We start from the raw sequence: 23,422 nt of genomic DNA, 5'->3' as shown, positions 1-23,422 counted from the left end.
GTTTGTACCTCTTTATTTGCAAATCAGGATGCAGCATAAATAAATGTTACTAGGCCGAAGTATAAATTATAATACGATATTTCTTATTTTATTAAAGCATTTTTTTTTTTAAACGTACAATTGTGGAATTGAATTACAACACGCGATACACTGACTGGATTTTTGTCTATCGAAAAAGCAAACGAGTAACTCGCAATTTACAGAGCGAGTATATTAATTGGAATTATTTCCATTTATTAATGACCGAGATAATGAAAGGAACTTAGTAAGATGTATAAGAGTGTGTTTGTGTAGAGGCGCGCACGTGCACGCATATGTGTATGAGCAAAGAAAATAACATTGAAAATAAGATGAAACTCGAGAGTTTGAAGAAAGTCGTTATACTTTTATGTAAAAGAGCGCATTTCCTTTCAACAGCATAGCATTCTTCCAATTTTTTTTAACCGAGTTTCTTCAAAATATCACTTATATACGTAGGATCCGTTATTTCGTCCAATAAACCTAAAACAAATATCAAAAAAATTTATTTGTATTTAATACATTTGTTTTCGTCTATACAGTGACAATCAAGAATCGTTCGAAACATAAGATACATTGGGTATGATAGACATGATATATTGATTAATGCTAAGTAAAAATGAAAAATGAATAATTTTTTTACTAGAAAAATGCAATTTTTCTTACACAAAATAAAACACGGTCAGAAATTCTTCTATCATTTGGCTTTATGTCATTTCTTTTTTTACTTACCTACAACATCACAAAATTCTTCGAAAGATGTGCAAGGTAACAGTTCATCGCGGTACGTAGCTAACACACGTTCCGAGGCTTTTAACATGGCTTCATCATTATGTCTAATATATTCAGCCAAGACTGATGGCCACTGATTATCGGACAATACGTTAACTTTCTGCGATGAAATGAATAAAAGATGATAAGATTAAATAAAGGATTATTCAAAACATTACATAATCAATAAGGAGATGTAGACTGAATAAAGAAGAAGAGTGTACCTTGAAGAAATTGGCATAAATACAATCGACTAGACCAAAGAAGATTAAGGCGCTTTTATATACCGCGTAATGCTTAACGGTAATGTCGACAATAGTTTTTGTTGGACTCGATGGTGAAACATATCGCTGATGGGCAAGAACAATTAATCTGTTTAGATGAGCAATTCTGTATGTTTTCCAACGAGCTGGTGTATGAAGCAAAAGAGACATCGTGCATTGGTAAAATGGTCCTTCTGCTTCGTAACAATTTTCAAGCCAACTAGAACCTGGTAGCGTTTCTAAATATCCAACTAACGTTTTGTCTGCCCGAGTATCTGCTAGCGTACTAGAAAAATATATGATTCATGAGATTTAAATGTTAATGAATAATAAATGTAGCACATGCGAGAAGAAATAGAAAGTAAAATTAAATAAAGCTGCTATTCGACGTACGTGTTGATTACGTAAAGTGCTGTGTGAATTAAATAAGGGATCAAGTGCATGTTCGATTGTGGACCGCCTCCGCCACTATCTTCATGAAAACTCTTCTCTTGAGCGAATCGCAACAGTAGCAATTTTAAATCATGGACAGTGGATGGATAAGATATATCGCGATGGCTGGTACACTCTTGCAGGTAAGTATTATGTCTTGCTAAACAACTAGCAAAAGCAGATTCCAATACTTGAGGACCCCATAGTGGTAAAAGTCCATTGCACTTAGTATTCGCATTCTGCAACGCTGCACTCTCCCACTCATCCCTGCCGCGTGCCAGTCTTACCGCAGACATATGACAGTCTACATGGACAACATTGAAATGTGTAACGGTAGTATATCCTACTGTCTTCCTTTGTTTCGTTTCAAATTCCTCAACGTTGCAACGTTTCGAGAAGGTATAAATAGCCAAAACCTGAAAACCAATTAAGTAAATAACAACGAATAGCTATGAGTGTATGTAAGTATCAATAGGAAACTCGAAACTAATTACAAAAACTTAATTAATCCTTAGTTGATACATGCTAATAAGAGAGAAACGTAGCTCTTTCGAGATCTCTTAGTCTCTCAACGAAATTTCATCCTTACCATATTTGGCTTGAATTTGTATCCTTCACGACAGATTACGCAGACCAATCCCGTTTCATCACCTAAGTCTTCCATTTGTTGAAGGATTGCTCCGCTAGCCACCACTTGACCTTTGTCGTTAGTTTGCATACCTAACGCACCCAACTGTCTTTCTCTCATCGCCATTGCCAGACGTTTCTTCTCGCTACGCGTATGCTGCCGGGCCTTTTCGATTAATTCGGCAACGCGTTTGTTCGTGCATAACGCTTCCAATAAATTCTCTGCTAGAGATCCGACATGTTCATCTGAAGATACTTGTTCCAATCTGTGTATTATACTAATAGTAAACTGTGACACTGCCAACTGTGTTGGTTCATGATCGGTTGCTAGGCCAGTTAAGAATCGTAAGATATATTTGAGTGCCGGTTTTGATATATAATCCTTTAATTCATCGCTGTCCGTTCGTAATAGTGTAGGTTTAAGGCAAGGAGCCCGCACGGTTATATATTCGAAAGCATCTTTTACAATCCCCATGCTTATGATGTAATCTTTTAGAGTGTTCCCAATTGCGTTTCGTTCGATAGCTTGAGTTAGAATGCAAAATAGCTCGAGCTTTTGTTCATCCTCTGGTGTATGTTCGTGATCAAATTCGTAAAAGTCTAACACGGGTTTGAAATAATCGCAGAGGAGAGCCATTTTCTCGCGATTTCCATATGTCAAAGCGGCTAATACACGTGCGAGTTGTGGTAATACATTGCTTTGCCTGACCGCGGTCGATTGAGCGCAAGAAAGAAGCGCTTTTATGTGCTCCGGGCCACTGGATGTCCGTGAAAAAGCTTCGAGCGTAGATAATGATGCATGCGTTAAGATCGTTTCTATGATTTCCAACAGCTGTTCGGTAATTTTTGCCTGCCAGTTCTCCGATTCGGTTGCAAGACAACGTTGTAGAACGTCCAAAAACACCATCACCGCTCCCAATTTACTTAAAACTTCTTGATTTTTTTTCACCTTGACTGAGAGTCGGAACAGTTTAAGAAGGACCTGAAGTAATGGTCGAGCTCGATTTACATTTTGTATTGCCGCTAATCGGTTTACCATTACTTGAAGACCACCGCAATCCGCTAAAACGTTCGCCATTTTATAGACTTCTTCGTTGTTTACCTCTTGTTCGCTGTTTGCATTTAAACTTTCAACAAACTCTTCAGTCGCGTCTCCAAGCAATCCTCGCATTCGGTATACCACGCGCATAGCATCGCATTCTCCGCCTTCTGGTACCCAGATCTTCTTGTAGACCTCCTTTACAGGCAAATCAAGACTGATTATTTTATTGTTAACTAAAAGCTCCATTCCATTATCATCCTCCAAGAGAGCGATCAATTCGCAATCTAGACAAATTTTATTCTTCACGTCCCGCATAAGTGGTCCTAAGCCAGGTTCTAAACTGCTATAAGGATTTCCTAACATTCTACCTTGAAGAAAATCTTCTTGCTGCGAATCTTTCTCTAGTGTCAGATAAAATTCTCCGACATCATTTTCCTCTGGGTAAATGATGGAACAAAGCCTTTCAAAGATGAATACCGGTGTACGCACATCCTCGACGCTATATTTTTGCACCGTTTCTACGCAGATTGCCATGAAAGCTTTTGTCTCTTCTTCGGTTCCAGTGGTCATCTCTTCAAGGAGCTCCAATAACTTTTTCTGTGTGTCGTCGATTAATCTTGTTCGCTGAACGACCAATCTTCTTAGGGAAAGATAACCATTGAGCACAGCACCTACCAAACGGCTTTTATATTGTTGTTTAATATTCTCTTGTTCGAGGAATGTTGCCATCAGTTCGGTAAGCATTTTCAATGAATAACCTTGTGCTAAATCACTGGTCAACGTCGTCTCTTCCAGTCGATGGAGCTCCTCGATTTCCCTTGTTAATAAATCCGCGAGTAAAGTCATAACTCCTCGTACTGCTAAGAACTGCTTCCATGGTGGTTGTCTAATTAAACTTTGGTACAATGTCAGAAATTCTGTACTACTCTCACCGGCCGTACGTAATTCCTCTAAATAACATGTAAGCAATACGAGCACTTCTTTCTTTCGTTCCGTTCCCTGACAGAGGCTTTCTATCATATTACAAGCAACTTGTCGCGCCAGTCGCGAACTTGGATTAAACAAGACCTCCTTTAACCAGGCTCCATCAGCCAATTTTAGCGGTTGGATACCTTGCGCACCTCTTAAGTACCGATTATGCCATCTATGTCCGTATTTCTCCATTAAATAGAGCGCTCGAATCTCTTCCTTCTTCAATGGTTTGCTTGAAGATTGTTGTTCCATTTTCCTCGCGGCAGGCATACGACGAATCCATTCGGAATATGAGTGCTTTGGGTCACCATCCAACCATTTGTTTACGTCGATGGTAATACCCTCAGTTGGTTGAATGGTTGCTAACGACTCCACACCCCTGTCTTTAGCTTTCTTTGAGACTACTGGTTGCTCTGGTTTTACCAATCCTTGCAATATCTTTAAACACGGCAAAATAATGCTTTCCATCACGACTGGACTTTTCGATTCTTTACACGCCATCAAGAATAACTGCATCACGCAACGCAGTTTCTGTTCCCAACAGGTGTCCTCTTTCTGAATCAAAGCTGCTAGTAGCGCCATTTCGTGACGTACAGCCAACGATAAATCCGATGTAATAACGCGACCACGAAGCGTCAGAGTGATTCGACCAGTCAACAAAGAGCAAAGTTCTTTAGTAGATTGCGCATTGTCTCTGGTAACTAGACACAACAATTGTCGAACTTCTTCCTGCATTTGCACGGTACCTTTGCGTAAATTATGCTCGACCAGCTCCTGTATTAATCCTTGTTTACATAGAACCTCTTTAGCTACCTGATTAGTAGCAAGAGCACGTAACAGAGTCAGACAATGTTCCGTAGCTGCGGTCGCACATCCATAACAACGACCTACTGTTTGCGGATTCACGCATCCGACAGCAGGCAACTGTTGATGTGGTATCGTTGATGCCGTTATTGTTGCCGATTGGGGAACGGTCATCATCGTCGTCGCTGTCGTTGCTGTCGTTGCTGTCGTTGTTGTCATTGTTGCCAAAGATTCTTCTTTGCCTGCATTACTACTCGTCGTCGTCGATGTTGTATCATTACTTGACGAGCAACCAGCAATAATTTGGTCTCGCTGTTGACGATCATATGCTACAAGTTCTCGTCGGCAAGCCAAAACTCTTTGTATAATTTTACTCAATTCTTCGAAAGAAGTTTTACATTCGCCACAGTATCTTTGAGCAAGCAATTGTATGGCTCTGTTTACTTGAGTACCGCCACTTGATACTTGGATAGCGGCTGCCGCCGCTGCCGCTGCTGCACCTTCTTCCACTAAACCACGGTCCAATCGATGCTCTGATATTTTAATCAATAACATTTCTAACGTTGGCTTGTTTGAAATCAGAGTTTTGTACACTCTGTCAGCCTTTTCAAGCAAAGTGTTAATCGTCGCTACCGTTTTTTTTCGATCATCATCGCTTTCGATAGGATCAACTGCACAACAGGGCCTTCCAGTAAGCGTATAATCGAACTTGGCGTATTTACAGAAACCACAAGCATGGCATAAAAACGGGTCCTTCTCATCATAGTTGATAGCTCTGCACTTGTGACATTGGAATACATTTTCTCCGCAATTACCGCAAACACCGGGATTCGCAGGCACGTTTGCGGAACATCGTGGACACTGTAAGGTCTCCGAAGAAGCCTGTATATCCTCGTAAAAATCTGCATATTCGATCATCAAATTGCAGGCAACAATCGGTAACGGGAATTCCATTTTGATTTCTGTTTGTCCTTGAGCCAGCGTTATCTTTTTAGCTTTATGCCACATGGCGGGTTTATTTTTCAGCTCGACTACCGCTTGAACCGATCTATTGTTATAATATATGTTAATCGTACGCACCATTTTTGTTCTCTTCAGGTCGCCTATGCGAAGAGTTATGCGACTTATCGTATAACTACCGACTAGTTTTACAATCTGTGTGGTTGTGGTGAATTTCGAGTCAACTTTAATCGAGGAAAGCTTGATTGTTGACATTGATACCTCGGGATTATTGCATACCAAACAAGGCTCACTTTCCAAATAATATCCATCCAATTCGACAAATTGAGCAAGATTCGCATACAGATTCGCATTCGGGTGACGTGCGAGTAACTGATTCTGTGCGCGTAGCACTGCAACTGCCTGCTCCATATACGTGTGCATCTTTTTACTTGCATGCTGAGTTTTTAGGGAAAAGTAACCAAGCAAATCGACGAATTGTGCCGCTTTCCGACCATAAGCTGGCAACAAAGGCCATAAACGCCACAGTAAGTCTAGTAGAACTTCTTGATCTGCTGGACCAGAATTTCTGCGTAGTGTACAATTGAAATACAATTAGATTTAGAAAAACAAAGAAGAAAAAATGGAAGAAAAAAGAAAGAACAAATAGGAAAGAAAAGAAAATCAAAGAATGTGAAGGTTACATAAAAAATTTAAATTTGCTTACTTATAAATAGCCAGTATCAAAGAATGTGCTTGCCAACGAACATTTGTATTGTTCGTTTCGAGTAAAAATGTTTGAATAAATTTCGTCAACAGGTTTGGAGAAACTTGCTTCTGAATTTGTTCGACTAATGCCAAGCATTGAGCTTCCTCGAATTTAGCTTCCGTATCCGAATCTTCTGACTTTTCTCGTTCTCGCCTTTCTTTTGAAGTTACTGCAGTCCCAGATTTCGGTTCCTAGCAAAGCAAAAGAATAACCTATTTCCTTTTCTATAATAATTCTTTTTTAAAAAATGAGACTAGACATGATATCATCGCTTACTTTCGTTTTAGTATCTTTCGTTTCTTTCGATTTATTGCTTGAACATATAGCACACTGCAAAAGTTGCAATACTGTGGGACTAACGCCTTCATCCAACAACGTTGATACAGTAAGCAAATAAGAGAGTACTGTATTCTGTTTTAAACAGAATCGCTGCCAATTTCCTGTGCGACTTGTGGCAATTTCAACACAGCATTTCAGGTGTTCGATTAAATCTACTAATGAGTCATATGGTAAATTGATGGAATGTGGACGCGATTGAAGAGGATCGAATCCACCAGCAGTGCAGCATTGTTGGACTGACTAAAAGGTGTGATAAGTGCAATGTAGTACTGCATGAGTAACTCACACATATAATATAATAAAAATCTCAACAGCAAAGTCAACTTACCTGAATATGCGAGATTAGAGCATGCAAGTCACGTAATTGTCTGTACTTTTCTTTATTACCACAAATAAAGAGTAGTAATTTGCGTACTTGTCTTCTAACGAGTGGTGCTTGATAAGACATCATATACTCGCAGAGATAAAAATACCAAGGTTGTTCAAAAGCTGACTGTGTTGAATTGCTTTCAGCATATTTGTATACTTGATAGGGTAATCGTAACACCATTTCCGTTAATAATTGCGGATAAGGTTCAAATATATCACCAGCATGTCCCTTAACATGTTGTCGCAAAAAGAGCGGTGACATGTCAGGTAGTGAGGTTGTAAGATGTTCTTTAAGCAATTGACCACCAAGTATAGTATCGTTTTCTTCGGTTGACGTTCTATAGAAGAAGGAAAAGACGCATATAGATCAGTACATGCTGGATGTGTTCATTATGTCATATATTTCCATATAGATGTTTATTGATATCATACGTTTTCCAATATTCTAATAATGCTTTTAGTAATGTCGAACAATAATCAATTACTCCAGCTTTGCTGAGTATCGAGGCTGCCATTTGAGAAATAAAATTTGAACTTTCCGCTTGTGTTTTAGCAGTATGTTTCGAGCGAGACATTAAAACGCCTGTAATAGATAAACAAATTTTTAATTTATGTTATGATTAAAGATAAACAGATCAATGTGCTTTCATCATTAAATCACTCACTTAGTAACCGCATAATAACCAAATGAACTTCTCGCTTGTTAGTACGCTGCCATATATTATTTGTATCTGGTTTATCCATTTCTAATTCTGTTACCAATATTCGAAGTAGTCTTTCAACACAAGTTTTATCTTTCTCTTCTTGCCCGTCTAAATCGGCAGTTAACATTAATAAAACCTAAAGAATATCTTGCATTAAGTTTAATAAAGAAATTATACATATCAAAGGATTTGGTCAAAATATGCAGAAAAATAAGCAAACCTGCATAAATGGAACAGTCAAAACACCGGATACGTTCGTTAAATTTGGGACGAACCGCATAAGCTTATCGAGCAATAATAATCGTATTGTATGCAGTTTTGCAGTAGTTTCGCAGCTTGTGTCATTTTCTTGTTCCGTGGCGTGTTCTTGTTCTGTACCTTCTTCTTGCTCAGTGACCTGTCAAAAAAAGTAATTCTATTGTATAACGGCAATTCATCCATAGCTCATTTCTGTTACAGAGCAGTAAAGAGCATCAATATAATGAGAGGAAAGAAGAAAAGAGGGAGAATGCGAATTACCTACGGTAGACTTTCGTTTTGAACATACCATATCTTAATGTAGATATAACAGTAATTGAAAAATACAACCTGTAAAGGGTGTTTCGAGACGCGATGCGCGAGTACGAAGGTGTGTGTTGGAGAACTGAATACTAAAACTGAAACTAAAACTAATATCGAAATTGAAACTAACACTGAGACTGGAACTGGAATTGAAACTGAAAGTGAACCAACTTTAAATACAAACGCGTCTGTCATATCGAGAGTCTACCGTTAAAAAAAAAGTTGCACGAACAACGAACGGACGAATGTATATTGGGGAGGGGCGAATGGACGAACAAGATGAATGAAACGCAGGCGACACTTGGGAAAAGATCAGAAACAAGTATTTGTTGTTCACCACATAATCATAGTCATAATATACTGAATACAGAGTAACGATGAAAAACAGTAACGCCAACGACGAACGCAGTGACGGAAGCACTTACGGTGAAAGCCGCGGGGACACCCACGGAATTAGTTTCGGAACGTGGTGCTTGGTTGACTCCAATTCCTCCAATCGGAGGTATAGAATCGGGACCATTGTCTCCGTACGCGGAGCTCCTTCCCGATACATTATGCTCCCCCGTCATGCTGTCTACAGCACTTCCTCCGCTCTCGCTTCCACCGCTCTCGCTACCCTTGCTACCACCACTACCACCCTAACATAAAATATATCCCAAACATTACACTACCATCTACGATAAAATAATCTCCCTCCCTCCGCCCTCTCTCACTGTTTCTCTTCTTCTTTGTATTGCTCATTACCAATAAACAAACAGCTACGAGAGTAAACAGCATTGAAAGTAAACACGACAAACACAGTCTCAACTTGCTGTCGATGGTTGAGAAAACCGTACAGTAACTCACTTGTTCTGCCGGAGATGTACGCAGCGTACTGCCATCTGTAGCTGCAGTTGATCCCTCGTCATCTGAGCCTCCAGCAGAAGCAGTCGTGTCAGAGTAGTGACCTCCACCTTCTTGACCCTGGGAAGGGAAGAAAGTTCACTGGTAAAAAATTAGATTTGACTGAAATTCCACTGAAATTCTTTTTCCTTTTTCTCTTAAACATATTCACTTGAAATTTCAATTCTTACCGAATTTGTATTTTGAACTTGAACCAAACCTTGCGCTGCTAATACTTGTAAACTTTCCAATGCTGGTCCATTTAAATTTTGAAGGTTTTCCAATCCTTGTAAGTTCGAAAGACTTTGTTGGAATCCTTGTTGTAATACTTGCAAATCAGCATTTCCACTTTCATGATCTTGTAAACTAAGTGCGATTGCCAATTCCACCATGGTTTCGTCGTCGGTATCTGGTGGTACGTCTAATATCTGTGGGAAACTTCCCGAACCGAGCAACGTTTCCAAAGGATTTACCGCCCCCCTTGCTATCGGTCCACTACTACTACTGCTACTGGTACCAGCACCACTAGTGCCACCAGCTGAGTTTCTACTTGTAGTAGTGGATACCGCACTAGTTGTAGGAGTAGATGAATCTTGATTATTATCTGCTACTAACATAACTGCTAAGGGATCAACCGCTGACGACCCTATTGATTCTATATCTAAATGTTGTTCTGTTTCTCGATCTGTTGTCGACGCTGTTGGTGTGGTTGTTGGCAATTCTCGATGAGATGGCACAGATGATGTTGTTGGCTTTTCTTCTGTATCTGCAGCCGTTCCTTAATTAGAATAAACTTAATTAGAATAATGATCAAAACTATTTATATTTACACATATGACATGTCGCTATTTCCTTTACCTGGTGTGCTACAATTTGGGGGACTTGGTATATAAACTCTTCTTCTTTTGTACCTTGGTCGAAGTACGCGGATTATTGCCTGTTTAACAGTGAAACTGATGGTCGTATCAGATGATAGTAATAATTGTAAATATAATTTAGCAGCTAAGGGAATATTCTTTTCCACATCACATGTCGTAAATGCGTGTATTATTTCGACAATCGCATGAATCGTTCCTTCGGCATGAGTTAATCCTGGGACTACAACCGGTGCAAGGGCCATATTTTTTGGATAAGCCATATGCAAAGACCACAGCATTTCCATAAGTTGTACTACTAAATGTTGTTGACTTTCATCCGCGCTTTTACGAGACTGGCTAATACTTTGTCGATCGTTTTCAAAAATTGGTACTAAATCCAGAAGCAAAATGTAACATTTATTAATTATTGCACAAATGGACTAAGTAGCTTTCTCTTAATCAGTGATAATAATTTTACCATTGGTTTCATCTATTGGTTTGTTCGTGTATTGGTCGGTAAACTTGGCAAGATTTTGTGGTCGTGATATGGATATACTCCGAACTATAAGTACCAGTCTATAAAAGTTTTCTGCATCTATGTCACGAGTGTCCTCAAGTTCTCTCATAGATTTCAACGATTCCAATACATGTGATAGCAATACATGATCCTAAATAATAGTAACAACCACAATGACAGCAATAATAATAATAATAATAAAAGACATATTTATATTTAGTGAAACTCACCTTGTGAAGATGATATGCTTGTTTGGATGAATGTAAAGCGGCTAAAAGCGCGGTTGTATGCATTTGTACAGGTGGGGGAGTTGGTAATATGAGCAGTTGCGATGCTACCTCGATAGTTGTTGCTTTCAGTGGTAACTTGTTCTCGTCATTAGAGGGTACATTGAAAGATAATTCCAAAACTTCTAACATACCCGCGATCATCCTAAAATTAATATACTTCAAATAATATCATTCTTCATAGGAAGTTTTCTGTAATATTCTATATAGTATATAGTGTATTTTATATGAAATTTTATATATATATATATATATCTAATTCGAAAGTTTTTCTTACTTTAATTAATCCATAAATGATTAATTACTTCAAGTTTTCCTTACCTATCAATATCAAGGGAATTGTCCTTTGCTGTGCTAAAGCATTATGCAACGATAAAAGATTTCATTGTACATAATTAACAGATGTATGTACATTAAAATAGAAATTGTATATATATGTATATATTTTTAATTATTATTGTATAAATACCTATCAACGGAGGACAAAGATGTAGGTGCAGATAAGGCACTATCTGTCTCGCTATTTATCGTGGTGACTGGTGCAGACGTTGATTGACCTGTCGGAACATCTTCTATTTCTTCAGGCCAGCCAAATGCGTCTTTCGTCTTACCGTATCTAAATGTAAAAACATTAATAAAGTCGAAAAAAAGAGAACACAAGAAACAAGTGATGAATGAAAATTAATTTATCATAACAATACTTTGTCGTTACAGGTTTTTACATACATCTTAATACAATCCACCATAATGACACCTTCAGGATCTTGAGACGGTCCAAATGTAATAGTTAATTTTTTATCAGCCTGAAGACTTTCCTCTCGAGTTAAAGGTATGTCAAACCAACGGCTTCTACTTAAAGTTGTACGAATACTTCTACCAAACACCTGTAAACAGAGTATTTTATATATGTCGGGTTTACATTAGAATTAGGGTTAGGAGCGTGAAACGAATCTTTGTTTGGGTTACACGTTGTCGTTATGCAATAGAGAAGACATTGACTAGTGCAAATACAATTATTATAGAACCGGACAAGTAACCGTGGTAGTTAGGTACTCGAGAAACTAATGACAATGATCCTAGGTTCAATAACGAATCCGCGGTCGACGGGATGATAGATGAACGCACTCACAAAATCTAAATCGGATGCGTAATATTTACTGGTCGTAAAGGGTTACTCCTTTCATCAGTGAGATCGCGAGCGAGAATGCCTTTCCCGTCCCGATGATCCCACAGAGGAAAACTATAATGGGGTGTGTCTAAGGACACGAGACCATCGGATTCGTCGAGAAAAGCCTTCGTTCAGAAAGTAAGGGAAATTGGCGTTGCTGCTAATTGGTCAATCTCCATATCGGTGGTTAGAAAAAGATGCTAGCCGCCCTCGAGGGAAAGTTGCTAGTGGGAGACGCCGCTCGTTGAAAAATAGGTCTCCCCTATTTTCCCGTAGTTGGGACAAAGACTGTTTGTCTGTTTGAAGGACTTTAGTTGACTAAATCTTAAGATTTATAACGGGCCCTTGAGCTAGCCGAACATGTACTGCGGAGACGCATCGACATCTGGCAATCATCTTACTCGAAGAATAGGGTCTGCGTGTGGCGAGCCATGGGAAAGAAACCGTTGGAATGTTTACTGTCTCGTGTCGCAACGAATATTTCTTTTAAGGAGAGCTATAGAATTACTCCATACCTTTGTTAGACAAAGCGTTCATCCCGTGACCGCGGCTACGTTCGGCGACTGACTGTCGCCTCGAGCCTAAGCTCGTTATCACGAATCTCGAACAAATACAATCGGATTGAATAACTACAATTGTTCAATTACAGACTCCGGTGTTTTTTCATCTCCGACATATATATATACAAATGAAGCATTGAGTAAAGTTGAAGATCGAATTAGATTTACCTCAATGTAAACTGGTGCTCTTTGAACGTCTTGATTTCCGAGTAATACTCGAATTCCCGTCATAACCAAAACAGCGTCATTGTTAGTAACTTCAACAATGAATCCCATTGCTTTTGTAGAAACAACATACATTCCAGTTGTATTGAGCCTATGTTTAATTTGGGCAACGTTGTAAATTTGTAACAAGTCATTACCACCGAATTCCACATCATTCATCACTTGACAATGTTCGAAAAAGTCAATAGGAAAAGTGACGGATCCTGTTGGTTTTCCCGTTTTGATGGTTTTCTTTTTTCGAGCCGGCTTAACCGTGGCCATCGTACCTACTGGTTGAACAGTAGGAGACATCCAATAGCCAGTTTGTTCCATTCCAGCCATATAAATTCTCAAACTTCCGTCTTCACATAATAGAATTAAAGTCGTGCGATGCTCTGCGTTTGAACTCGGATGTCTTATGACAACCATGTCCATTATTTTAGCCTTAGCAGGAATAGCTTTAATTTCTTGAATCATTATTGTATCAGGTTTAATCATTAATATTACAGGATTATTACTCGTTTCTAAAATTGAGCAGATCAATCCAGGATGATTGGGTACTTCACTCCATTGACATAATGGTTGTGGTTGATTGTTGTTTGATTTGTTCCCATTCGAACTTTTGTTACCAGTAAGATTAATTTGAAAAACAGTTGTTACATCAGTTTCCATGTATTTAAGAGGTGCTATGAAACTTTTACCACATGCGTAACTGAAGAAGAGTAATTGTAAAGCATGCGAATAATAAATCGACACACCTCCACCGCCAACTTGGCCATTATCTCTTATTTCTGGATGATACACGTCGAGAGTATTCGTTACATAGAAAGGTCCGTACTTTGCTGAGCTTACCTCATCCATCGCTTGACCATAAATATAACCGGCCGAAGATATTATCAACAAATAAAATATACCATCCTCTGCATGCATAAATGTACAATCTCTTATCTTTCCAGTAGGCACTAAAAAATAATATTGAGGACAAAGAGCGTCTTTTCCAAGATCATAAATCTTTACGAAGTCTACGGTGACCAGAGCAAGTTGAGTTTGAGATCCAGGCAGCCAAATTGCTTTTATAATAAAATTGCCAGTTTCCAATTGAGGATACAGAACTAAATGATCTGACACGGTTCCAGAAGTATTAAAAGTTAATACGTGACAATCTTTAAAACCACAGACTGCTAAGAAATCTTCATTCCATTGGTTTCCAGTTACAGATAATACGGTAAAGGGTACCGGAGCAGAAGCAAGTCTCGTTAATGTTAATTTTCTCTTCGACGAATCAGGTTGTTTCAACAATGCGCCCAATTGTAACACTGTTATTTTTCCTTTCTCGTGTGAGACCGCTATAAAAAAAAAAGAATATGTATGTTATACACGAATTATAGTAAAATAAATGAATCAATACATACATCATCAAGCGATACATGAAAGATCGAAATAAAATGCGAAGATACGGATACAAAATCACTCACCCAAATGTTGTCTTTTACCATGTGGGGACGATAGACAACACATTGCAACGCGACGTATCATATGTGCAGATAACAATTGTCTAATAGTTTGTCCTTGTTCTCCCGAGTAATTCATTCGAACATTTTCAAATGCTCCTTCTTGGGATCCCAATGTGGGAAGCTGAAATTAACATCACACAATAATGTAATTTTGTTAATTCCACCGTTATAGACAATGAATCCTTTGCCATTGCCAGAAAACGAACGCACATACCATTAACTGATCGGTATATTCAAACTTTTTATCCACCGTGTGTAATTGTTTAAGTGCCATTTGAGCGCGTGCATGACAACCAATTGCTGAGTTTTTTCTACACGATGCATCTACTGCCGGTAGTAAAGTACGTGTCAGATCTACCAACGACGATACCAAACCACTTTTCCAAAGACAACCTTGTATCCAATCCTTCGATGTTTCTGTTCAATGAGTTATCAACCAGGTTAATGAGAATTCAAAGCAAATAAAAGAATTCTCCGATCGAAAAAAAAAATGAGTACAAGCGAAAATAATTACCTAATTGTTTAGCCAAATACGCATGTCTCTGTTTGTCGCGTCCTTGTCTCTCTTGTTTGTCAGACAAATATAAAGGGCTCGAAGTTCTTCGTCGTAAACTGCTTGTGAGGAATAGATCTCGATTCTCAACAGACGTACCAAGCGTATTCCCGTAACTTGTACTAGCAACGCCGGTCGAAATGCTGGTCGATGCAGCTATATTTCCAGAACCGACAGCAGATGTGTTGGTCTGATGTTCCGATGATTGAGGACTTCGTTTAGTTAAAGCTTGACAAAAACCGTCATTTTTTGCACCGCAGTCACAAAAGAAATTTCCATATTTCGCATAGGTAACATCATGTCCGCGATGACAAACGCGAGCACATACTGTGCAGACTCCAACTCCGTTTACCATGTTGCAGGTATGACAGTGATACCAATGTTGATTCATGAACTCCTTTAGCGTAATGGTGAACGTACATAACTTGTTACAAAGACTGTCGTCATCAGAATCGTCAGCCGCACTATCTTCATCTTCGTGTGGAATATCGTCTATCCAATCGCTATCATTCACATCATTAACTGGAGTAGCACCTTCCCATGGTGGACTAGTTGCTCGATCTTGTGATTGCATTAATTGAGGACAAATCGCACTTACTACATCTGCTACATAATTCAGTATACAACAGCCAGCTTCGACGAATGGTAACGGTTTATCCAAACTTTGAAGATCTTTATTCATCAATTGTTCCTTGCAAAGTTCAATCCATTCGATTGCGGCTTTAAATAGTAAAGTGTGTCCTTTCTCGGAACCAGCGTCGGCTAATGTGGACATAACGTTCATTAAATCGGAGAATCCGTTGCCCTCAATCGTTGGAGAAAGAATGTGATAAGCTAATGGTATGAGGGCTCGAAGAATCGTAACAGGTACACCTTCATCGACGCTGCTTTTCTCTTTAACTATATAATTTGTAAGCGCTCGTAAAAGCCGACTATTTTCATGCATCGAATGTTGCTGTTGAAGCTGTTGTTGTTGCTGTTGTTGATCATCAGTGATACTTGTCGATTGGTTATTGCTAGCTGAATCGTTTGATAGCGAAATTAACCATCGATCTTGTTCATTATTCGGTACATTAGCAACCTCGTCCGATTTCGGGGCATCTTCGGTTGTATTAGCAACGGCAACCAACGCATTTGTAGTTACCATCGTTGGTGTTTGTACGTTTGTCAACGATGCATTTGGAGAAATACTCGTTGCTCCTAAAATAATTTGTTTCAACCATATTTGCAACTTTTCTGGCTCTACATGAGCTAAATTCGATACGGATCCGCAAAGACGTTCTAATGACCCGTCACTACCTTTCTCAGCTGTTTTGAACAATGTGTTGAAAAATCTTAAAACGTGGGTGGCAAATTGTTGTGAAGATTGTGAAGACGTTATAGATAACAATACAGAAACAAGGGATCGATTGGTGTTTGGTGCAAAGAATAAATCTAATGCTTTGCATCCGACCGGTTTTTCTAATAGTTGTTCCCAATATTTAATACATCGTTTCATGATTTTTTCATTAACGGTAATATTGACGGGATCTTGGGTGTCATTCGTATATTCGATTATCAAATTATATGTACGGTGCAATACAAAAAGATGTTCTCGTAGTTGTCGTGCCTCACTATCGCTATCGCCTAGCAGTTTTGTCAAAGCCTTGTTAGTCATATCTTGAAGATAATCTGTGCGAGCATCCATAGATAGTGCAATAAGAATATCCAATGCTTGATTATGCACGTCCGTGTTTTCTGGTGCTGTTGTAGGAGTTACATATTCTACTATAAATGTAACTAAATTGCGCAACAACTTTTTCAAAGACGGATTAATAGAAAACGTCGGATATTCAGAAAGTGAGCTGATATGTTGACACACAGTAGCCAGAATGTAACTCTCCGCTGGTATAACGTCATTCGTATAAGTGTTCCAAGGAATATGGACAACACTGATAGATTTCCATTTATCTATGACAGATTTTACAGAATTTGGTAAAAACGAGATCAAGGACGCTTCAGTTGACCAATTTGCACTTGCCATTGCAATGATATCGTCAAGTATAGAATAATCTCGAGGACCGTATTTACCATCTACTTCGAAAGATTCGAGCATCTCGTGCAATATATTTGATCGACACGAGTATAGAATCGATTCTGTTAATGAGAGAACATGTGGTAATATACTGATCATCATTTTATTTGCATTCGTAGTTCCGGATTCTGAACTTTGTGTGTTTCTGTACAAAGAATAAATTTGAGTTTAAGACGGGCCAATAATACTTGAAATTAAATAAAGAAAAAGGTGTAACAAATATAGGTTCAACAGGTGTATCGTCAGAGAATATAATCACTTTAACTTACTTCGAACTCTCGATAGTTTCGTTTTGACTCTTCGATAGACTTTCGTAAAAAAGAATTTGTAATTTGCCAATAACTGCAGCCAAAATACACAATGAGCTAAGTTTAGGTAACGCATTTTTCGGTATTATTTTATTGTTATAGTTAGTTTCTGGTTTCAATGCCGTAATGCAATTTTTTGCGACGGTAACATCATATTTGAGGGAGTTTACAGTAGATGATACCGTTTTCAAAAGATTTCTCGCATATTGCGCATACATTCCTTGTCTGATTAGACAATCCTGTTAGTAGAAATAACAATTTTATAAATTTAATTAAATATTCCGATAACATAGCAATTTCACTTAATCGATTTAATCTTAATTTATGATTATTATAATAAAATTATAGATATTATGATAAAATATGATTAAAATCAAACATTACATTCATCCAACTGGTAAAAGTTTTGCATGCAGCTCTAGGTCCCCAAATTAAAGAATATAATAACATTGGCCCAGCAGGAATTTCCTCACCAAGAGCCAGTTTATCCATATATAGAGTAGATGGTGGTAACATTAGCAATAATCTGTTAACAATTGTTAACTGTCAGTAAGTTTGAGTATGACATTCCCTTGAAAAAATATATCGTGTATTACTTACCGCCAACATATGGAAAAACAATAACGAATCGCACATAATCCTATGAAAGTGGGCGATTTATCTTTACCATCACTACTAGTCCTCTTTTGCATATCAGCTTGATTCAGTACGTTCAAAATATCTATTAATGCATCAACCAAAAGAGGATATTTCATTTTATCTGGTGCACCCAGTATGAAATTACAAGCCTATAAACATACATACAATATACATGCAATTAAAAATTATATTATAAATAGAATTAGAAACTTAACGAAGAATTGTTTTGTAGCAATTTATCAATAAACCATAATATACCAACCACCCCATCCAATTTTGGAGTATCCTGATTATTGAAATCTGTAGTAGAAAGATTGTAAAACCGAGGCTTCATTGAGAATTCATCTTGATTACCAATTTTACGATAATTGTCTTCAATTACTGTCCATGGCGTAAAAATACGAGCCGTTTGTTTATTACCATCTTTTGCATCACAAACTAAACTCGTCGCAGAAAATAGATTCCATCGAACCTATGTGTTAATCGTACAATTTATAAATTATTAATAAATTCATATATGAACATCTCATACTTAGCTCATGATGGAAATGTACAAGATTTTTACTACCACTCAAATGTATCTTTCAATTTGGTGGCCCTGGTATCTTGTCGCGTTTTGCTCATATATAACAAACACGTCATTATTTTCGCATTTTACGCATTCACGTTATCTAACGCAATATTAATAACGTGTACTCTTTGTAACCCCGTTAAAGAACATAATGATATAAATGAAAATATATAATATGAAAATGAAAATGAAGAATGAGATGAGAATTATGAAAAACGGGAAATAATACTAAATGCTTTTTATAGTAATAATATTCAAATCACCAGAATAAGTTTACTTACTTGTTCAAGTAATGCGGGTGGAGCATCATAAAGATGTTTCATCATGTATTCAAGTAGTAACAATAATCGTGACAGATGCAGTAACTGAGAATCTTTCATTGGAGTTTTAACAGCTTCGCTACAACGCACAGCACCGCTACCGGTTACAAGTAGTACCGATTTCTTTTGCATGAAATTAAGAGAGTGGAATAAAATCAAAACTAGTTGAGCGTGTTCCACGTTCAAATCTGCAAATATTGATATAAAAAATGTTATATGTTCTGCCAGGCAAAATGTAAAAAAGTTTATGATTTAATTCACCTTGTATTAATAAAACGTGTTTCAGTAAAAGGAAAGAAAGATATTTCTATTCGATTAAGAAAACAAAACAGAAACAAGCAAAATACAAAACACCATATAGATTGGGTTTGAGTAATGTTACCTGTGTATATGCTTATTATTGCTTATATATTACACGTGTATAAAAACACGCATCGTTCCTTCTTACCTTCGTTTTCTGCCTCAAATGTAGAGGGTGGATTGCATACGTTTTCTACTATAGTTGTAATCAAACGATGCCATATGCTTATACAAGCTGCTTCTTTCTCTGCTCGAGGTTTTAGTAAAAGAACCTATCATTGACAATGCCTATAATTAGTGAAAGTTATAAGATTACATGAAATCATACGCCCGATATGTAATAAAACCACACCTGTGCCAACACACTTAATGTTCTCGGATAGACTTGAAGGGGCCAAGTACATGGAGTTGTACTTTCTGTCCCAGACCATGGATTTACACCTAAATGCTGGAGAAGGGTGTTTTGTAAACTTTCGCTCAACGTATTTTGAACAAGTAAATTATGCGTGTAAAGACTCAAAGCTTGAGAAAATTCGGAATACATAGCACCCAGTGTGGCACCGTAGAATACCGATATAGTGCCTAAAATGGAATGCATGCTTTGTAGCAGTACTAATCATATGAATGTGTAAACACTGTATGATTATTAAACAAATACATAAATACCTACCAGTCTCTGTCCTAGCAGTCTCATGATCTAAATCTCTAATTATTGCTGCTAATATAACCATCTGTTGTTCAACTAAGCCATTTACCACATATTCGCGAACATATGAACTTCTATTGCCAATCAAATGTTGATTCATGAATTGAAAAATTTTAGTAGCCAATGATATATACTGTAATTGAGAATGAAACTAATTACTCTAATATCTCTTACTGATTTTTGCAAAATGAAAAATGAATTCACTTACTCCATGAGGTTCACGATTATCAGGAACAATAGTAGTTACAGTTCGTTCAGCGTTGGTTTCATTGTTGGGTTCTTTTGTACCATTCGCCGGTGATCCATCAGATGGGGCAATTGTTTCCTCAAACCATAAGCCCAAAATAGGTTCGCTGTCCTCCTCTATCGACATAACAGTTTTTTCTGTATAGCGAGAAGACGCATTTACACCGTTAATCATCTGCTTATGTAAATGATAAAATTATAAAAACAACAACTTTAAAATTATGTACTTAAAATATGTATCACGTGAAATATACACATGGCAAATGCACACTTTATATATATAATTTTTTAATTTTTCTCTTAATATATTGTATTATACTATATATATATATATATATATATATATATGAAATTTATTGACTATTGTTTTATATCTCTTAATAATGTAGTGAAATAATAGAATAGAAAAATATTTAGGTTCTTTTTATATGATCCAATGAACAACTCTGTATTTAAATACATAAAGATATTGCCAAAAGTATAATTCGTTTTTCTTTTCCTTTTTTATTTATTTTCGTTATGATTACGAAAAAAAAGTAATATAATTTCGATTTTGTGTATTGCACAATAAATATTCTTTTACCTTCATCAGTAGAATTATCTGAACAACTTAGTAAATCTTCATAGTAAGTAGTAGAATCAGATTGACTTAAAGCATCGCCTTCAAATGGATGTTTTTGTATTCTCTTCAAGGTACACGCCTACAACATAAATTGATTGAGCAGGCGTTAATAAAAATACTGTATTAATCAAAAACAAGTTGATGTGCGTTATTACTACAGACTGACCCTTCTGTAACTTATAGTGGCTAAGTAAAATAATAGATGATTAAGTGGTACAGCTTGTAGAAAAGTAACCGCCCTTTGAAGCGCGGTAGCAGTGGAAAGTATATCCAATGGAGCGGGTTCTGGCGGAGTAGAAGAATCGGCAATTGCTTCGATCGAAACATCTTCTAACAGAGCACTCATTAATGTAAGCGCATGAGAAGCTAAAGCGACTGAAAGTACTCCAAAACCTTGTTGTCTGAAATACAAGAATTTTCAATTACTTTTCGATTCTAATCAATCATTAAAGTAGTAGAAAGTATTAAAGTTCAATATCTTACATTTTCATAAGATTGACGCGAATTGTTCCATCACGTACTTTACTAGGTGATTTACCCTTTTCCTCTTTTCCCTTATCCGTCGCACTTAAACCACTCACTGTAAGTTGAGCTTGTAAACCAGCCACCAACAACCATACTCCGATTAATAGATGATTTTGCAGAATCTATTATAAATAATCAAGTTATTTGCACTGTTACATGAACAAACCAATTTTTGCATTGAGTGAAAATAATTTCTTACATGACCTCCGGCGCGTGTGCTATTTTTAATTACGTTTGAGACTAAACCAAATATTTCGAGGCTTTTTTCAACAACGGTAATCGCCAGAGTATCATACTCCTCTTCTGCAGTTTTAATACTTGAAGCGGTTTGCGTTCCAGCAGAGGTATTTGTACTACACTTCGGTGACACAGCATTCGTTATTCCGACAATACTTGATGCAGTCGCGTATACAATCGAGCAATATAAACAAGACATGGTCAGTAACGATAATTTTTCTAATTTACTTGGAGTTAATGGTTCTAAGAAAGACAGAGATATTACGTTGTGAACGATATTAATATCGTTCGACACAGAATGTAAATTATGACGTATAGCATGTGCGTCAGAGGCATTCACGGGTAAAGTGAAACTTTTTTTATGTAAATATGCTTGATATTTGCGAGTATAACATGACAAGTGAGGAAGATTTAAACACATATCTAACAGCGTGTCTCCTACATCCATATTTCGAAGAATATTTATGTTACTTGTAACAAATGTTGTCTGCAAAATAAAAATTAAATTTTTAGAATGAATATATTACCTTTGTCATTAATCATAGATATATGTATATGTTACATATAAACTGAGTCATAGAAGATACCTTTATGTCTGAATGAACATCATTAACAACACTGTCATTCGTAGTTTTCGTTGCACTCTCATTAGAATTTTCAACAACAACAGGCATTGATATTGTAGAACCTTGTAATGGCATAGTCAATTGTTCTAGAATACTGCCGGATAAATCACATTGTATTCGTTCAGAATCTTTAGATGATTGAGAAGTATCCTTCTCAGCTTCTGGGGATAACTGTGATTTAATGTCATGTGGTATGTCAGAATTTTTTATCATAGCAATCAAGGCTGCTTCTTCAGTAGATGAAAGTAAAGATTGTCCAGTACAAAGTGCAAGAATTGGAAGCAGTAGTTGTTTTGTACTTAAGACAGTAGGTGTCCCATTTCCTAACTGAACTTGATGATGAGATAATTTATCCATAAGACGAAGAAGCAGAACTCTACATGCTTGACAAACTATAGATATTTGACTTTTGGAAACTGTAAAACCACAAAAAATTAGTCAAGAAATATATACAATTCGTTAGAAAACTGTCCCTTACAAAGACAAAACAAAGATTCAAAACTTACATGTATTGATGCAACTACAGAAATAATCTGCTGCAAGAATTGCCACAGATGTATAAAAGGTATCATACAGCTCTCCTTTACAGAGGAAGTCATATTCGCTAAAAATTATAACAAAGATAAATAAAACTATATGAATAAACGATTAAAATTAATAACTAAAAAAAATAAAATATTTTTCAGGGTTGTCATTGGAAACATACGACCCTCTCACTCTCTCACTCTCTCTCTCTCTCTTTCTCTCTCTCACTCCGGAGATTATAATCAAAATAATTTCTTGTACCTAAATCGTTTTAATTTAAAAACGTTACGAGTCTTACCGTATAACAATGCTTTTTGCCAATTCCAAGATATCATTTTTATCGAATGATCCTTGTGATATTGCTAATAATGGTTTCGTTACTGCTGACCATGAATAGCTACCACGAATCTTGGTCGCCATTTTTGAAACTGTTCGACTTTGTTCGAACCTATCTTTTCTTTTTCCACAGTGGTACTTTAACTATATACGTTTACATATTTATATATGTATCTATAAACGTTTATTTTACGTATTATGCCTCTGTGTCCACCCTGAATGTTTCTTCTTCTTC

The 23,422-nt window shown here is 37.1% G+C and overlaps 1 protein-coding gene across 7 annotated transcripts; it reads right to left on the bottom strand.

The window, feature by feature from the left end:
- Window positions 1-62: 62 nt before the first annotated feature.
- On the bottom strand, window positions 63-23,311 carry LOC117235609 (E3 ubiquitin-protein ligase UBR4). 7 transcript variants are annotated; one of them, XM_033497793.1, is made up of 40 exons: window positions 23,150-23,311; window positions 22,833-22,930; window positions 22,288-22,742; window positions 21,663-22,187; window positions 21,422-21,585; window positions 21,105-21,339; window positions 20,900-21,017; window positions 20,279-20,454; window positions 20,035-20,221; window positions 19,717-19,946; window positions 19,513-19,636; window positions 19,026-19,252; window positions 18,436-18,645; window positions 18,135-18,322; window positions 17,919-18,060; window positions 17,496-17,773; window positions 15,114-17,371; window positions 14,814-15,016; window positions 14,561-14,720; window positions 13,050-14,431; window positions 11,880-12,037; window positions 11,623-11,769; window positions 11,475-11,507; window positions 11,097-11,298; window positions 10,828-11,017; window positions 10,351-10,740; window positions 9,684-10,270; window positions 9,457-9,573; window positions 9,036-9,248; window positions 8,270-8,446; window positions 8,011-8,185; window positions 7,778-7,928; window positions 7,305-7,683; window positions 6,914-7,216; window positions 6,596-6,828; window positions 2,074-6,457; window positions 1,446-1,900; window positions 1,014-1,338; window positions 751-910; window positions 63-501 (listed from the first exon to the last, which is right to left on the bottom strand). In XM_033497793.1, exons 1-40 carry the CDS (start codon window positions 23,269-23,271, stop codon window positions 440-442), a joined length of 16,323 nt encoding a protein of 5,440 aa, XP_033353684.1. In that variant the 5' UTR covers window positions 23,272-23,311; the 3' UTR covers window positions 63-439. The 7 variants fall into 7 exon arrangements, with proteins under 7 accessions (XP_033353684.1, XP_033353685.1, XP_033353686.1 ...); XM_033497794.1 differs by having other exon boundaries at window positions 20,035-20,203; XM_033497795.1 differs by having other exon boundaries at window positions 20,279-20,433.
- Between the last annotated feature and the right edge of the window lie 111 nt (window positions 23,312-23,422).

This window comes from Bombus vosnesenskii, unplaced genomic scaffold (genome assembly GCF_011952255.1).
Source record: "Bombus vosnesenskii isolate JDL3184/JDL3185 unplaced genomic scaffold, Bvos_JDL3184-5_v1.1 scf7180000013316, whole genome shotgun sequence".
NCBI lineage: Eukaryota > Metazoa > Arthropoda > Insecta > Hymenoptera > Apidae > Bombus > Bombus vosnesenskii.
The sequence above is the reverse complement of the archived record's forward strand: the minus strand, read 5'-3'. Positions and strand labels throughout refer to the sequence as shown.